General features: G+C 36.0%; 2 protein-coding genes across 2 annotated transcripts; both read left to right on the top strand.

Annotated features, from left to right (window-relative positions):
- The first annotated feature begins 2,354 nt into the window (after positions 1-2,354).
- LOC127800114 (organelle RRM domain-containing protein 2, mitochondrial) lies at positions 2,355-4,264 on the top strand. The gene is made up of 4 exons (XM_052334551.1): positions 2,355-2,659; positions 3,178-3,246; positions 3,390-3,496; positions 3,575-4,264. Exons 1-4 carry the CDS (start codon positions 2,404-2,406, stop codon positions 3,659-3,661), a joined length of 519 nt encoding a protein of 172 aa, XP_052190511.1. The 5' UTR covers positions 2,355-2,403; the 3' UTR covers positions 3,662-4,264.
- Positions 4,265-6,002: 1,738 nt separating this feature from the next.
- Positions 6,003-17,417, top strand: LOC127800079 (DUF21 domain-containing protein At4g14240-like). The gene is made up of 13 exons (XM_052334495.1): positions 6,003-6,361; positions 8,789-8,865; positions 11,883-11,966; positions 12,057-12,170; positions 12,889-12,972; positions 13,098-13,169; positions 14,302-14,369; positions 14,543-14,630; positions 14,724-14,797; positions 14,884-15,262; positions 15,361-15,407; positions 15,500-15,581; positions 17,046-17,417. The coding sequence occupies exons 1-13, from the start codon at positions 6,115-6,117 to the stop codon at positions 17,118-17,120; spliced, it is 1,491 nt and encodes a 496-aa protein (XP_052190455.1). The 5' UTR covers positions 6,003-6,114; the 3' UTR covers positions 17,121-17,417.
- Positions 17,418-18,447: the final 1,030 nt, after the last annotated feature.

Raw genomic sequence — 18,447 nt, forward strand, 5'->3', positions numbered from 1 at the left:
AACGCCAATGAATGACTCATAATTACAAAAATAGTATTGCTTTTATGATAAGGGAAATGTTTTCAAGCTCATAATTTATCCCAATACTCTTGCAAATTAGGCAATGATAGCAAGGATGCTTGTTCGTCAGAGAACTAAGGCAAGGTTGTCATTTAGTCCAAATTCGAGAAGGACACGTGGCAGACCCGTCCCAATAGAACGATTGACAATCCTAACCTTTACTCAACGAGAAGTACTTCACGGCATCCTCGGTCTCAACAATCACTCCGAAGTTCATGGAGATGGAGATTATCCCGAGCCTTTTAGAAACCGAACACCATATCCATTCCATTGAAGATCATGGCTCTACAAGAGACGAAATCTTTATCCCGAAAGTTCAAAAGGTGGTTTTTCCTTTGACACATTGGGGAGATCGTTAATTCAAAAGGAGATGTCTTATCTTAACAAGAGTGGGGAATCACTTTATAAATTGAAGCGACCATAATAGGTAAGGGGATTTTTTTCTTCAATTTCTACTAAATATTCCAGTTTTCATAACCCTATAAACTAATTTGAACATCAAAATGATCACGGGGAAAGCGAGTCCTCAACTCTTTTTACATGTACTTGATCTAAAACAAAAAAATATGATTAATTCTGCGACATCAATTTACTAGTAGCAATGCCTTAAATGGTTGTTATATATATCAATCTACTTTCATTTTAATGATTTTATTGGTACGTACGATCACAGTGCATAATCAGCCTTGATTGCTGGCATTAATCCCATGCATATATATATATATATATATATGTGTGAATATGATTGGCTTTGTCTGCTAATTAATTAAAGGATATGGATCGTATGATCATATGGGTACAGTGGAATCATGTTTGGCAAATTAAGCGAGAAAAAAATATATAAATGTTTGTGGAATATGAATCCAGCTAGCTAGCGCTCATGTGTATTCTGTGCACTGTCCAATCCATTCATGTCCAAAAATCAAAACCTAGAATGATGCCACTTTAGAGAGGACGGTTAATGAATCTTCACAATAACTAAAACACACAGAATAATTAAAATAAATTATCTCCCAATCAGTTACCATATATTTGATCGAAAACTATGGAGAATGTATTCCATCTTTTTTTCTGGATGGAATTTTGGACATGTCATATGAAGCAACACTCAAAAGAAAAAAAGCATAGAATTATTTATATATATGTCTCATCAATAGTTATATGTGGATAACAAAAAACATGGATCACTAAATTTTAATTTTTGTTAAGATTTAGTCCATCTTTTAATTTTTCATCAAATTCGATCTACTAATGAAAAATGACACGCCATATATTAATATAAACCCTAAAATTACTTGATGCTAAAATTAGCCTAAACCCTGCAATTAAGTAATTTTGTTTAAAAGAGTTTGATAAAAAAATTAAAAGAGATATTAAATTTTAACAAAAATTAGAGTTTAATGATTGTAATGTGTAATGATAAGAATTAAAATTAGTACAATAATCACTTTTGTTATAAAATACAAAATTCCAGAAGTAACAATGTAATTTAACCTAAAGATTGTATTAATTTGTGCATCAAAAGTAACCCAAATTAAGGAATAAATATAGCTAGGGAAACAAATTAATGGAGGCTGCATTTAGTATAATAACCTTGTGGTTAGTAGCTAGCTAGCAACCATGCAATAATATTATTCAAAGAAGTGTGCCACTCAAATGAATTTTGTAATGAAGGAATATATTAGGGGCTTGTATATTCCACTTAATCCATGTTTATCAGCATATTTATCACCTAGCTAGCTTAGACTAGACAGTGCTAACATAAGAAAGTTCTGTGAAGAAAATTTACCCTGCTTTGAACAACTTTCCTAGTTTGAAGAAAATGGCATTTTATCATGATAACAATATTCCTCAAGAAGATATAATAATCATCAATTAATATATATATATATATATGCTTACATATTGCTTTATTAATTCACTAACATAATTGATGGGACTTTATATATTTTAAGAAACCATCTTCTTTCTTTTTTTCCATGGTAAACCCTTTCATGCTTGAAATTAATGCACATTTAAGTCAAATTTTTAAAATAAAAAATAAAATAATTGTGCAGAATCAAGAATCAGTCAATTTTGAGAGCCTGTTTGATGACAATATAGTAGAACTGCGCGCCTGCTTTAGTTATTCGGGCCCAATTAGCCCAGAACTTAAGTAACTGGGCCGTGGGCATAGGCTTACTTAGCTTCACCGCCTTCTCTATTGGGCCTCGATTATGATGGACCCTTTGGCCCAGAAACCCAAATGCATTGGCCTTTTTCGCTCGCAAATTGAACCGGAGGCTGGAGCCACAGTTACAGCGGCGGAACTCATCGCCATACGCTTGAAGATTAGGGTTTGGAATGGCTCTGTTTTGGCCACCTTCTGCATCCTTGATTTCATGCATTCGGTTGGGCAGAAATTCCAGAATCTCCAAGCCCTTTTCTTCTGAAGCTGTGGTTTCAATATTACCTATCTTTAAGATTTCAGAAATACCAAGTTCTTCATCTCCCAATTTCTTAAACCCTAACCCGTTTCTTCAGAGTCTCCATTGTTGCGCCAACTCGAGCTCCTCAGTTGAGCCCGCTAAATCTCCTTTCACGATAGTCTTCGTAAAAGGTAAGCAATTCTATCGTTGCTCTGCCTCCATGTCATTGTTCTTTTCACGCTCTGTTGCTTGCCAATGATTATTATCTCATCGCATTTTAAATCTTGATTTTTGGAACTCAATTGTATACATTCTTAACCTCATAAATATTCTGGTTCTGGATAAAATATTAATGTAATTGTGATACCATGCTATAGTGCAGATGTGGTATCACAGCCTAATCATATGAAAGCATTTAATTAGATCGTAAGTACATTGCAATTGGTTTTAGTATTATAAATTTGAAAATGGCAGATCAGATGGCGAAGATAAACCCTCTTTTAATTTTTAAATTTGCATACCACCACCGACTGCCATGCGTTCACGTTCTATATGATTGTGATTCCACCTAATGTCACAGTTAAATAAATGTCTTCCTTTTGTCTTGACTTTGGAAACAAACTTTTTTGTCAATATAGAGAAGAATGTTGGTGTGCACAAAGAGGTTTTTGATAGCCTTCATACTGTGAACTATGATTTATTGTTGCAGGGCTTCCAAAAGCAACATCTGAGGGAACGTTGAAGACGGCATTTTCACAGTTCGGGGAAGTTAGCCGTGGTGAATTTTCGCTTTCTTATACTTTCTTCCTTTTGTCCTCAATGGGTCTTCAAGAATGAAGAACTAATCATGAAATTGATGATACACAAGTTTCTTGGTTCATCACTTTGTAATTGATTTAACCGTTAGCTGCAATCTTGCAGTTAAAGTCATAACTGATAAAAAGAGTAAGCAGTCTTTGGGATTTGCCTACATATGGTTTGCGAGCGAGGAGGCTGCCCAAACAGCTGTTAGAGAGATGAATGGAAAGGTATGCAGCTCGAATTCACTATTTAAAAACTGACCAAAAAAGAAGATTTTCTTACCTTTATTGTCGTTGGCTGTTCAGTTTTTTGATGGCAGGTTTGTTTTGGTTACAATTGCGAAGCCTGGATCTTGCACGACCCAAGTAAAGGCACGACCATACAAGTTCTAGCCTAAATAATCCATAGCTTTCCTTGAATTCTTTGCTCCCTCCATGGAATACTACAAAACAGTAAATTTGGTTAGAACATTCACTGGTGGGGTTGAACGTTTCGGCTAGCATGGCTTGCAAGTAAGAAGAATGCTTCTTGATTGCTAGTGACAAGCTGACTGTGAACCTCGCTCGTATACATGAATAGCTGAATGCGGTTGCTCAAACAGTGTCCATGGCTGGTATACTTTGCAATTTGATGGGCTAAAATGAATTGCAATGAGTTATAGCTGGAATTTATCTGAGTATGAAGTAGGATTCCAATTCAGATTGTTTTACTCCGTGAAGCACAAATGGGTTCTGAGGGCTGGCTGGCTGGCTGGCCGGCCCCAACATTGGACATTTGGAGGAGCTTGTTACAAAATTCTTTAGTTCGACTAATATTAGCTTAGTGAAATTATGGCTTGTGATTTTTGTTGCGTATACTAATTTCAACTTTACTTGAGAGTTTAGAATGCTCTCAATAAGCAATGTAAGTTGCATCTCCATTGTTACCGTACCTTAAAACCTTGTAATTTTATTTTCTTGGACAAATAAATTACTTGGGCTAGTTTCCTCATCTTAGAGACTATTGTCTGTTTATTCAAATTTTGACATATTAATCACTGTCTTATCTAAAAGCTTACACCTGTAAGAAGAGCATAAATAAGAGTGTAAATGTGTAATTATATTTTTTATATTACTATTTTACCTCCGGAAAGCATATCTTGTTGGCAAATGTAATCTTGTTTTTTCTATCCAGAAGGTCAGTGTTTGGAATGTGAAAAGTGAAAAGTGAAAAGAGTCTTTTTGTTAAGGGAAATTCTATTTATAGTCTAGTGTTTTACAGTCATAAGATTAAAATAACTCTGAGTAAAAACTCATTTTTGTCATGTGTCTGTACCCACTTCTCTTTTCCTCTCATCGCCACCCTCCCCCACTCTCTTCTTCGTTCGTCATCGTCACCGACGTACTTTCTTAATAGCGACGCGACTGCCATCATCTTCGTTTGGGTGCTTTTAGACTCGGCCACCATCATTTCCATTCATCATCGTTGGTCGCCCCATCCTTTATGTTGTCATTGCCAGTGGGAGCGACGCATAGCCATCTCGTACACAGCAAGCAGGCGCTGACAACTCACATGGAGAAGACGTTGGCCATGATAAGGAGAAGACAATAACAACAAGTGGGCGCTAGCGATTGTGAGGAATGCAACCACCTATCACCGACAACGAACATGGTCGCCATTATCGCACTCGAATCCTAGGGTTCGTGTACATTCAGGCGCCCCCAAACCCTTGAGGTTTGAGTGCGATGATGGTGGTTGTCGGTGGGAGCAACACAACCGTCAATGATGGGCAAGAATCGGAGATCGTCGGGGAAGCGATTGGAGAAGAAGATCGACAGCCATGCTTGAGGTGTTCAAAGTCGAACGCCGACCTTCAAGGGGGTTTCAAAGCCCCCGAACCCTGGGGTTTAGATGCGATGATGGCAACTGTGTTGGTCATTGCGATTGCGAGTGGGAGCGACGCAATCATTGGTGATGATGGGCGGTTGGATTCCTTCCTTGCAGTCGCTTGTTATTGTCGTCTTCTCCTTGTCATGACTGTCATCCTCTCTATGTTAGTTGCTGGTGCCTACTTATTGTGCGAGCGCGATGGTATGGGTATTTTTGAAAAATAATAGACGATAAGGGTGGGTGTGAAGAGCAAGTATAATATTTTAATGAAAAATGGGTGTGAATAGCAAAAGATGTCATTACAAATAGAATTTTCCTTTTGCTAAAAGAACAAGTGCAATACTCGTACAACAATGACTCTCACTAACCCGCAGGCAGGGGTACAAACTCTTGAGCATTCTAGTCCGCTGCATAACCCAATGAGTATGGGGAGGACATCAACTTTGCCTATGCCTACCATGTATAATTTTTTTAGCTTGTTGCTTGGAGGATCTGTTCTGAATCTTCGGGCGTCATGCTTGCACTTGTTCTAGGGGGACAAAAGCAACTGAACAAAAGTCAATAGGGTAGGGGCAACCCAGATGAATTGTGGCATACTTTATTGTTCAAGAAAATTAAGCACCTGCTGCATACAGAGAAGTCTAATAAAATAAATCACAAACACAAAAGCAAAAACAAAAACGGGTTCATGTAACATTCTTTTATTAAAAAATTATTCAAAATTTTTAACAGTTGAAAAGTTACTCTTTTAAGATCAAAGCATGACCCATCTTTTTTGTGGAAAAGAAAAAAAGAGAGGATAAATGACCTTTTCATTTCGGAAAAAGTAAGATATTATATATATACGTATGTATGTATGTATTCAATTACTAAAGCGTACGGTCCTCTTGTTGGCCAGTACAAGAGCGAGACAAGCTGAGACGGTAAGAGAGAAGGGAAGAGACGACCAGAAGGCTGAATCTGGAAACTAGAGACGATGCACACGTTAAACATGGTGGCGTTCACGGCGGCCGCCGCGACAGGGCTGGCGGCGTTGGAGGCGGAGCAATCGGGAGGCATAGCGTTCGGATCGGTGTGGTTTTTCATCTATGCCGGCGTATCCTGCGTGCTCGTCCTCTTCGCCGGCATAATGTCCGGCCTCACTCTCGGACTCATGTCCCTCGGCCTCGTTGACCTCGAGATTCTCCAGCGCAGTGGCACCTCCACCGAGAAGAAGCAAGCAGGTCCTCCAATTCTCCCCCAATTCTCTCTACATACGTTATTCATCTGTGATCTATGTATTATATAAGTATTTATCTGCGATGTCTTTTTGGAATTTTCCAGATCCAAAGAAGGCGTGCATGATGAGTGAATTGTTTTTGAATTGAGAAGGAAGAGAAAGCTTGAAACATGTGCTCGATTTGGAAAAAAACTAATCGCTTTTTAAGTTGTTCAAGTAATTTAGATTTGAATGAATTAAGGACGACATGCATGAGTTGTGGATTAAGTTGTTCAAGTAATTATAACTTCTTGTTGAACTGGAGAAGACATGCATGGGTAGAGACATGAATGATGTACTTGGATAATGGGGATATATAGTGATGCTTCCGCAAGAAAGTAAACCTTTATTTTATTCAGTTGATTTAAACTATATGTAGTAAGTATGATTTCTGATGCATTGTAACGTTGTTGTATTTGGAGCTAGAACTTCTGGAGGGGAAAAAAGAGGAAATGGAAAAGGTAGGAAAAGTAAGGGAAGGAAATCAAGCTAAATAATCTGCTTTTTGCTTTTAGAATATGTCAATATGAGAAGAAAATTATAAGTATTTGTTGAAAAGGAAGAATCATTTTTTGGTTTCATTACCATTAAAATAGTCGTTAAGCTATTCCTTTTCTGTTCATTTCTGTTTTCCTCAATAAATCATAGTTCAAAACATATCATTGATGAAATGCCGATCTAAATACACAAATGCTTCAATATGCATTCAAGAATGGCAATTGGAGGAACTCAAAGTTACTGTTTAAGTTCTGATTTCTTTTAGTTTGTTTCAATGAATGTTGTTTTCATTGATAAACAAGGCTGAAGTCATTCCTATTATCCTATACAAAATGTTTGAATGCATATAGATGAATGGCAATGGGAGGAACTCACAGTGAATGTTTAAGTCTTAGTTTTTGAGTTTGCTTCTATGGATGTTGTTTTAATTGAGGAAACAAGGCCAAAGATTATTCTGGAATTTTTTGAATACCGCATTCTATCAAACTGAATCTGAGCAGTAAAATTCCATGCCCTGAACATCTGAAGGATACAAACATAAGACAATACCATCTCGAGAAATTTCAGTTCTTTAATGAAGATCTGTCCGGGCACTGTGATGTAATTTTGGGAGATTGATGGGTGCTAGTGTGAGAAGGTTTACAAAGTAATATGCAGTTTTTGCATTCTCACTTTGAGCATCTATGCTGAAATAAAAAATGGAATATTTCTTACTTTTACATGATTTTCTTAACAAAAAAGTACGACGATACTGAATTCATGACCCAATCTTAAATCAATAGTCTTAAATTGGTCTTGAGTAAATTATTTGGTCCTATAAATCCAAGAGTCATCTTCAGCAAGCACGTTTAGGCAGAACTTGTGATGTTAGCAGTGGAATGAAAGCCAATTCAAAACCTTGGAGTGGGTACAGGCTAGGAAAATGTTTAAGAGTGACTTGGTTAAAATTGAGATATAATATTTGTGACCTAGTGAGGATGCCATAAATTAAAGGAGGGGAGTATGTCAAGACCTTATCCCACATAGATTGTCTATGGGGGAGGTCTTTGGCATATTACTTGGTCCTATGAACCCAAGAATTTTCTTTAGCTAACACTTTTGGTGAGGACTTGTACTGTTACATTGAAGTTTTGTTTTGCTTTGGCTGCTAGAAAAGTGTTTCTTTTTGCATCAAGTACACCCAAACATATGCTCACATGATACTCTATTTTTTATTAAAAATAAGATTAAAATTCCACAATATCACATTGTAGAGAACATTATGTCATAACCCCAAGGATATAATAGTAATTTAGCAGTAGTTATTTATTTTTTAGTTGTATTTTCTGTTTTACTTTGTAACAAAATTACTTACCTAGGAGAAATAGCTATATAATACTACAAGAGCTATAAAGAAATCATGATGTGAAATATATCAAATTCAGATTTCTGATTTTCTCTCTCCAAGTTCTCTCCCTCTTGGATCTGACTGCTCTTCCCTCCCTCAGCTTCTCTTCTTCTCTTCTCTCTCTCCTTCTGAGTTCTATCTCTCTTGCCTCCTTTGATTTCCCTCTTTGATGTCTCTATTCTTGCCTCTCAATTCTTTGTTTTCTCTCTCAATTCTGTTTGTTATCTCTCTCTGTGTTATAACTTTCTTGATTTCTTCCAATTTCCATTCTAAACCCTAGGTTCATGACACATTATTGTCAAATAATGTACAAGAGTCAAATTGTAGATGCTTACATTCATTGAAGGTCAACATTACATGAGGTTTAGTTTTGAGCAAGTAGAGACAATGCTTGTGATACTACTTTCAGTATTATCAGGATTATTACTAGTATTGTGATTTTGTTTTGGAAGGCTTTTGTGCCATGTTAATATTTTGGCTTACATCATGTTAGTTTTCTGTATACAGCTGCTATTCTTCCAGTTGTCCAGAAACAGCACCAGCTTCTTGTGACCCTGCTCCTGTGCAATGCATGTGCTATGGAGGTGAGTTTAATGGAGTTGCTGCTTTAGTAAATATGTGGTGTTTTTACTTGACTATCTAATGGAAATTGGTATGCCTACAGTACCAGCCCCTAGTTCCTGTAAAGGATAATGGAGGGCATAAGGTGGAGATACGTCTAGCCTTTAGCATTATTTCGCAAAATAACTGTCTCAAACTAAAAATGGCATTCTTAAACTTGGAATCCTGAGATTTTAACATTAATTGGCAATGCATGAAAGATGGTTTTATTCATGCTCGAAATCTTATGCATGCTCATGCACAGTGTTATTAAAAGCCCTGCACTAAGACGCAAAAGAGTGTTGGAACCTAAGATGCAAGGCGCAAGGCGAGGCGTGGGCCTGATGGAACTAGACTCATGCTACTAAAAAAAATTGAAAAATATATATCTTAGTTGAAGAATAAGGTATAAAATAAGTCCTAATTCCAAATAAAAAATTCAACATATATTAATGAAAAGAAAAATAAAAAATGCCAAAAGATGCAATTTAAAAGCTTTTAAGTCAACTTAAATTAAATCTTAAACAATTTATAGGTCTTAAATCTTAATGAAGATTAACTAATTATGCATTTTAAATAATCTAAAAATCATCCTCATCATCAAGATCAAACATTTCCATATTTTCATCATTAGAAGCATCATCTCTAATATCCTCTTCTTCCACATCATCTCCCTCTCCATCTTTCATCAAGTTCAAATTCAATTGGAGCATTTGAAGTAGTAGCCTTTTTACTCATTGTCAAATTTGTAGTTGAAGCAATAAATATAAACCCTAAATAGTAAAAAAATTAAATAAAGTAATAAACAGTAAAATAAAAACTGTAAAAAGCAGTTAAAAAAGTTTGGGCGCCCCTAAGCCTAAGGCACCTTGGGCCTAGGCGCACCTTGCTGGTGTTCTCTCGCCTAGAAGTATTCCTAGGGCTCAAGGAGCGCGCCTTTAATAACATTGTTCATGCAATAAAAAATAAGAATGTATTCATTATTGGTCATTATGGAGAGGGAGGGAGGTAGGGAGTCAAGGTTATTCCAGTGTAGATTAAGTTGGTTACTATTGTTCAAAATATGATGAAAACTATTTTTAGAAGAGTCAAAAGGACAAAATGTTAAACCAAAAAGAGCCATTGAGGTGTCAAGCCAAGAGATCTTGATACAAGACTCTACATATACTTCTTAATGAAGATTGAATATATATATATATATACACACACACACACACAAAAAAAAAAAAAAAAAGGGAGTCAATTGAATAAGGTCAAAGTATATAGAAAATTGTACCATTGACTTGATACAAAAGATGGGAATATATATATATGTGTGTGTGTGTGTAAATAAATAAAATTTGGCTAAAGAAAGAAGGAAAAGGTATTTGAGTTAAGTGAAGTGCATAAAATCAAAAGGTGTTGGTAAATGAGGGGATGATCAAAGAGAGATTAAAGAGTATTTCTTAAAACTATTCAGTGAATGTAGAGAGACCAATGTTATGTTAGGACATCTTGGTAATTTTGGGAAGGTACAAAATTTATAGATGTATTTATCCGAATAAAGTGAAATAAGTTATAAACAAGATGAAGAATGATATCCATGCAAAAGAACAATGTGGCAAAATTTTATGAATGCCTCTCGGATGTAACCCTCTAGTGAGGGAATAATAAGATAAAATTCTAACACCATCTTCGTATGGGGAAATTTCTTGATATGATAGTGAACGAAGACAATTTATATGTCATGTTCCATCACACAGTTGATATTGTGAAAAAACAAAAAAACAATCTGTACAACAAAGAAACATGAGTTTAGCTTGATCACTCTATAATTTTCACAACTTTGAATATGTCTTTTATTCTTATAAATGGGTTGTCTAAACTTCACAAGCATCTTTGATTTAAGGATCATGAGTAACACTCAAAAAGGGAGGAGTTTTAAATGAAAAACTGTGTTTTCTTTAAAATGTAATAAAGGTACCTTGTCCTGCTGACAGATGACAAATGGACATTGATCTTAAAGTGTCCTAATAAGTAATAACTCTTTAATTATTTGGACTGGACACCTGAAGGTAGCATGTGTGCATTGTGGGAAAGCAAACACCCATTGCTTGACATACACATGAAACACATTGAAAGCATATAATTGAAAACTTGGAATATAATGGGAAAGCAAGAAAAAAGGAATTTATGCCAATTAATTTCTTTTCTTTTCAAATTTTTATTTTAGAAGTCTAAACCAAGACTTGGAATTTGTTTGTTAATTGAGCTCTCTAAAATAAATGCCAGGTGTTTCTTGGGTTGCACATCTTTCTCAATATATTGGATGTGGGAAAATATTTTTTTTTAATATGTATAACGTGTTGTAATTATATTTGCTGTGTAAAGCATCAGGAAATTATTAGTGTTTTAGTGTATACTCATAAATTGTATATTTGTATTCTAATTCTCTTGAAAATATTGCTTAATGTATTCTTGTTGTTTGGTGTTTTTGTAATATGTTTGTATTTGTGTATTTTGTGTCTGATTTAAGGGATTTCATCTGTGGGTATTCTCTAACTTGACTGAAGAGATGTCTTAAATAAATGTCCTTAATGGAACTATATGTTTTATGTTTATTTGAAATATTATGTTATACTGGTTTATTTGGAATAATGTTGGAGTAACTCCTAATGAAAATAAGATGTGTGAGATGTGATTAAAATCATGTCATCATTTGAGAAGAAGACTAATAGATGCCCCTATGAGAGTGGATATAATGGAAAAATTGATAGCAAAAGAGGTAGGGGAAGACCAAGAAAAACTTGATTGGAAATTCTTAAGGCGTTACTTGGGTTATAATGGGCTTACTGAAGATATGGTCACTGGTAGAGATGATTGGCAAGCTAGAATTCATGTAGCTAACCCCGCCTAGAGGGATAAGACTTGGTGTATTGTTATGTACTAAAATTATACTGGTTTGTTCATGTACAAGTAAAGTTTACTGACATTGTTATGCTTTGTTTCTTTCAATCTACAGGCCCTTCCCATATACCTGGATAAGCTATTCAATCAATATGTTGCTATTTTGCTCTCTGTGACCTTTGTTCTAGCTTTTGGAGAGGTATGTTGCACTTAAATGCTATACTAAATCATTCTTTGTGAACAAAGAATGGATGGTTTTTGATCATCATGTTTACCCTTTTCTTTACAGGTGATTCCACAAGCAACGTGTGCCAGATATGGACTTGCTGTAGGCGCAAATTTTGTTTGGCTTGTGCGCATTTTAATGATAATTTGCTATCCAATTGCTTATCCTATTGGAAAAGTAAGTTGTATGATATGTTTATTGCTAATAGTTGAACAGACATTGGTTTATGCTAAACTTACAGGGATAAACCCCTAACCCCAGGGATGACAGATCAGAGAGGTGGGCTTTTTTTTTTTCTCAGGAGGTGGTGGAGAGGATAAAAGAAAATGATAAGACAATGAACCGTTAGTTATTTTGTTAAACAATTTAACAGTTTCAGAAACAAGTTTTAAGTAGTCTAGATGTATTATATGACATGTTCTGACTGAAGTGTAACAAGTGATTGTCTCTGGGGCATCACATGACCATGGAGATGGGATGGGAATCTAATAAATGGAAATTATTCTGTCCTCAAGCGAAGATCCTAGCTTGCCTAATGGGCACCCACCATATGTTAGAAGGTTGTCTGGAGGGCAGATAATTTCCATATATGATGGAAACCTTTTTCCATGTTCATTATTAGGAAATGTCTTAATGATTTGCCTTAATGACACTGACAGAATGATTCTTAACATCTGTCTATTCTTGGCCATTGAATTTCCATGTGGTCTCCCTATAATTTTTTGCAACTTTATGCGTATCAAAAATCAATTAAAATATAGATTGGCATCCATTGGAATGGTAAGTTAATGAATCCTTCCTCACTTCTTATTGTGGTAATATGTGCAAGTTATATTCTACTGAACTATTTAATAATTTATTTTTTTCTTTAGCTCAATGCCTTTTGTCATTCCAGGTTCTAGATTGTGTATTGGGACATAATGAAGCACTATTTAGACGGGCTCAGTTGAAAGCTCTTGTCTCCATCCATGGCCAGGAGGTAAACTGGACTTTGTAAATAGATGACACTTTTACAAAAAGATTCAGTGAAAAACTACCTGTTAGTGCCATGAAGGTTCCTTGATTCTCCTTTATACCATAATATGATTCTATTTTCATGTCTAGGCTGGCAAGGGTGGTGAATTGACACATGATGAGACAACAATTATTAGTGGAGCACTAGATTTAACTGAGAAGGTATGATGTGTAAACTGTTACTTTGAAGTCTGTCAATCAACTATCTATTTGCCCGTCCACAACTCCATGCATGACCCTCAAGTTCCAGCATTATGGTACCTTGCGTAGTAGGACGTAGGAACTGCAGCAGTTGAAACAATGGGAAAAAATCATGATCCTCTTGTTAGTATCATGTTCCATTTCTTTTCACCTCGAGAAGGATAAATGTACTTTGAATACTGCATTAACAAAATTGATCCTTGGTACTGTTAGTTCTTTTTTTGTTATCAAGTGTCAAGAGAAGTTCAAGGGATGTTCCTGGTGATTATTTGAACGTGGAGCTTTCTCAACTAATTTGTTTCCAAGTTTTGGTTATGCAGCTTTACTAAATACTGTCATTGTCTTTTATTGTAAATATTATTTCATTATCCCTTCCTGCTTTCCATTGTGCAATTTGTCCACATGTTCAAAATATGCCTCTATGTAATTCAGGCACCTTATAACAAATTAAAGGGCAAATAGCAAAAAAAAACTCAAAGCTTTTCACAAATTTGCAAATTTATCCAAATGTTTCAATTTTGGCAATTGTATCCCAATTGGCTTAATTGGTTGCAATTTTATCCAACACTTGAAATCAATTTAGGAGGCATGTGTCATTACCGACGTGTCATGCCACTTGTCATAAAAGAAATATGAGTGGGACCCACATGTACACACATGAAAAAAAATAAAAAATAAAATTGTACATGTGGATCCCACTCTTATATTTTTTTATGACAGGTGGCTTGCCACATCAGCAATGACACACGCTTCTCAAATTGATTTCAGGTGTTGGATAAAATTGTACCCAATTGAACCAATTGGGATACAATTACAAAAATTGAAACATTTGGATAAATTTGTAAATTTGCGAAAAGTTTGGGGTTTTTTTCGCTATTTGCCCCAAATTAAATCAACTGAATCCTGGAAATGGTGAAGTGCAGAGTTGATGGTTTATTTGTTCTATGCTGGTTTATTTGTTCTATGCTCCCGAAATAAGTTTGAAGTCTTTTAAGCTTCCTTTCTCTATTTTCATAATGCTCATTCCTATATTAAGATCTTGAAAAGTGATGTAATTGCTGGCAGAATCTCAACCCTTTTACCTTTTGAACAGACTGCTGAGGAGGCTATGACACCCATTGAGTCTACATTTTCCTTGGATGTGAACTCAAAATTGGACTGGTTAGTGCTGTCCCTAATTATTTGTGGTCTGCTTACGACCCGTGTCTCCATGTGTCTTTTCTATGTGTTCATTTCTTGTCAGTATGAAGTAAATTCTAGTCTACAGATACATGTAGATTTCTTATTCCCCCCCCCCCCCCCCCCCCTTTCTCTCTCTCTAATTAACATCTCAGGGAAGCAATGGGAAAAATTCTTGCTCGAGGTCATAGTCGAGTTCCTGTTTATACTGGAAACCCAAAAAATATAATCGGACTTTTACTGGTTGGTATCATAACCTAAAACTAGCTGTGGTTTTAACATGTTTAAGTATTAGTATCTTATATTTTTCTGATTTTCTACCTTGGTTGAAATTAGGTGAAAAGTCTTCTTACAGTACGACCTGAAACAGAGACCCCTGTCAGTGCTGTTTCCATTCGGAGAATCCCACGGTACATTTATTAATTAGGCATGCTTTTCTGTCATTTATCAGGACTTAATATATTGAAATTGATTCATATGCTGAATTTTGTCCCAGGGTTCCTGCTGATATGCCCCTGTATGACATATTGAATGAATTCCAAAAGGGAAGCAGTCATATGGCAGCTGTAGTGAAAACTAAAGGGAAAAACAGAAACCCCCCATCAAGTCTCTGCAAAGAGAAACCTGAAGAGAGCAAAGTCAACAGTGGGGACTCTCAATTGACTACTCCTCTTCTATCAAAGCCTGATGACAGGCCAGAAAATGTTGTTGTTGACATTGAAAAGGCCTCAAGGCCATCCACCATAAGCAGGCAAACATTTTCTCAACAAAATGATGCTTCCACAAATGGATTGCCTCGTATGTCGGATGATATTGAAGATGGTGAAGTGATTGGGATCATCACCTTGGAAGATGTCTTTGAAGAGCTTCTGCAGGTTATTTCTGCACTGCATTGATCTCATATAGTCCAGGTGTGACCTCTTCAGTTAACCATGAAGTATACATTGATGGGTTTTTTTTTTTTACTATGCAGGAGGAGATCGTAGATGAGACAGATGAATTCGTTGATGTACATAAAAGGTACTTGAGCCTATGAGCATATAGTTTGAAGTTCCACTGTTGGAGAAAAAGAAAAAGGAAAAGAATTATGAGACATCCTTTCTACTTTGCAGGATACGCGTGGCTGCAGCTGCAGCTGCATCTTCAGTGGCACGTGCCCCATCAATTCGAAGGTTAACTGGCAATAAAGGAGCGGTAAGTGCATTATCGTACGATTTTTGTTATCTGGTTTCCCTTGTGGACTTCTGCTGAGCAGCTGGATAAGCAGCAAACAACTTAGGTGGTGTTTTCTTTGTGTTTGAATTTATTTTGAATTTTGTGTTTTGAGTGTCTGTTTTGAGATTTTTGAAATCACGCTCTTTTTGTCATTCTGAAAAACTGTTTCTTAAAACAGAAAACTAGAAAACGAGTTTATTTTGAAATTTTGAGAAAATTTATTTAAAAATTTTTTATTTAATAAATTTGATTCAAAGTTGTAAATATTTATTAACAAATTATAAATTTAATTCAAAAAGTTTAAAATATAATACAAAAAATAATTGATAATCTAATCATATATAATACATTAAAATTACAAAGTGCTTTCTAAAATTCTTTTTAATTTAACTCTAACTATTAATTTCATGATAAATTTATTTTTACCTACAAATTAAAATCTGAAATTAATTTTGAGATTTAAATTACCCATAACATAAATATTAAAAAAAATTATAAATCATAAAATAGAAAAATATTGATGTATCCAAAATTTTAAAAATATAATTGAAAAGAAAAATTAAAGCAAAAAACCATTTGGGCATGGAGAAGGCAGTGGTGGATAGAAGAAATGGCAAAAGAGTAGAAGAAAGAAGGAAGAAATGGCAGAAGGGCAAGAGAAAGAAACAACCAGCGGTGGCGGATCTGGGCATGGCGGGCGGTGGCAATGGTAGTGGTGGGTGTGGATGGCGGATCTAGAAGAGAGAACGACGTAGGCGAATGGCAAGGCAAATCTGTAAGAGATAACGGCGTAGGCGAACGACGTGCGGCGATGGTGTAGGCAAACGATGTAGGCGGTGGAAGGCGCTGCAATGGCCAACAAGGAAGAGAGGGAGTTTGGAAGGGAGGAGGCGGTGACGGAGAAGATGGCGGGGGGCAGTCGCGGTGTTTGGTTGAGGCTTGAGAGAGAGAGAGAAGAGATATGCGAGATTGGAGGGTCGGGGGGGGGGGGCTGCGTGCGTTTTTTGTATTTTCAGTGTTTTCAGTGTGTTTTCACTAAAAACACCCAAAACAACAAATGTTGTTGTGGGTTTTCTTTACAAATTTTTTTCTTGTTTTTGAAAATGCGTTTTTGAAAATAATAAAGAAAGCACAATTTCAGTGTTTTGAAAAACTCAAAACGAGTTGAAAATAGCAAAGAGAACAGGCCTTAGTGTCAAACCTATTTCTCCATACATGTATTTTCTTTATCCAAGTATAAACACAGAATTTGGAACTGAAGCAGACCCTCAAGAGGCCTAATTTGGTATGGGACTATTGAACATGTTTGAGGAGATTTCCTGATGTTTGAGATAATCGTGTTCTTTCTTTTGCTTAGTAAGAGAATTGGGTGTGATGATAATCATATATTTTTTTTCTATGTGGAGTTTTCTTCGTTGGGTTCATGTGCTTGAAATTTTGCAGGGAGGACAAAATAAGCCCGGACAAAGCCCAAAGAAGTCGACAGAGGAAGGCTCAAACTCAAACTCGACAAGGTGACAAGGGAGTCTTGGCTAGCCTCGTCTTCCTGTTCAGAACAAGAGATTAATACTGGAGGCAGTGTGATTCTTTGTGGTCTGGGCTTAGCATATTCTTCATGAACAAGAGGTGAATTCTGAATGCAGTTTGATTTGTCGTCTGTTATGCCCTATCCAGCCTGTGGGGGAGAGAGAGTTGTTTAGTGGTTTTGTGAGGAGGAGATGAAATAAAGCGCCTCCTAATCTAATGTAAATCTTTGAATAATCTCTTTTCCGTTAATATTTTTTCTACATCCGCTTCCATTCCAATTTCCAAACATCAACCTTTGAAGCTTCTCAGCTTTGCCCCCAAAACGTAGCATGAGTGAGGAGATTTTTATCTATCGCATCGTTTTTTTTTATTTTAATACAAATTCTTCCACGAAATTTTGTGTGGATCCGTGCATGGAAACTCAACAATGAGGAGGTGACATTAATGGCGCTTTGATTTGGTGAAACTCAAGAATGAGGTGATGAGTGGCCGGCCAACAGAATGCTTCTTTTTGACAACAGGGAATGCTTTCTTTTCGTTTGTGGAAGGAGGAGATAAGAAACTCCTTTAAATGTTCCTTCAAAAGTCCGTTGGGGGGCTCGCCAGTGGAATGGATTATGGATAGGACAGAACAGAACAGAACCTCGCTTTCCACTTTGTGCCAAATGTTCCTCCAAAACCCTTTTTGTCATTCAGAATGATTCTATACTTGAGCTGTTTGTATGGGGTAGTATCGTCTGAAACAATCAACTTCTTTTTCTATCCCTAAATTGACATGTTATGAAAATTCCAAACAAGTATTTTCGAGCATTTAAAAATAGATTTCATATTCTCAAAATTATTTAATTTAAATGCAAATCAAACAGCAATGGACAAGATAAATTGTGCAGGGATTACTATAAGAAAATTATTTTCCATTGTAAATTATTTTGGTAAAAAAAAAAACAAAAAGTTGGAAGTTTTGACAGAATTTAATTTGATAAAATATTAAAATTCGTCGTTTTGTGACTTTTGTCAATTGCCATACTTATCATAACCCATAATTTCCCAGTAAAGAGGGGAATAAGAAAAAGAGAAGTGCAAATACTTGATAACATGCGCCGCCGCCACCCATGACATGTCTAACATGCGCATCCAAGCCATTCCTCTCCTTCTTCTTCCCCAACGACAGCCAAGTCGAGAACTTGAAAGCGAGAGCGATTTTATTCACCCTATTAACGGGTGTCACCCTTACTATTTTTGTGAAGAAAAAAATAACAAAATAATAATAAAATATTATTTTATATCATGTCGTTACTTTTCACCTTCACAACAACAG

This window comes from Diospyros lotus, chromosome 4, assembly GCF_014633365.1.
Source record: "Diospyros lotus cultivar Yz01 chromosome 4, ASM1463336v1, whole genome shotgun sequence".
In the NCBI taxonomy this organism is placed as follows: domain Eukaryota; kingdom Viridiplantae; phylum Streptophyta; class Magnoliopsida; order Ericales; family Ebenaceae; genus Diospyros; species Diospyros lotus.

What these genes read in the sequence shown, in the direction of transcription:
- LOC127800114 (XM_052334551.1), top strand. Translation starts at nt 2,404, where the DNA reads ATGGCTCTGTTTTGGCCACCTTCTGCATCCTTGATTTCATGCATTCGG. An exon ending in CACGATAGTCTTCGTAAAAG is followed by an intron (nt 2,660 to 3,177) that starts GTAAGCAATTCT and finishes TTATTGTTGCAG; the next exon opens with GGCTTCCAAAAGCAACATCT. An exon ending in GTTCGGGGAAGTTAGCCGTG is followed by an intron (nt 3,247 to 3,389) that starts GTGAATTTTCGC and finishes GCAATCTTGCAG; the next exon opens with TTAAAGTCATAACTGATAAA.
- LOC127800079 (XM_052334495.1), top strand. Translation starts at nt 6,115, where the DNA reads ATGCACACGTTAAACATGGTGGCGTTCACGGCGGCCGCCGCGACAGGG. An exon ending in TCTCCATCCATGGCCAGGAG is followed by an intron (nt 12,973 to 13,097) that starts GTAAACTGGACT and finishes TTTCATGTCTAG; the next exon opens with GCTGGCAAGGGTGGTGAATT. An exon ending in TTCGTTGATGTACATAAAAG is followed by an intron (nt 15,408 to 15,499) that starts GTACTTGAGCCT and finishes TCTACTTTGCAG; the next exon opens with GATACGCGTGGCTGCAGCTG.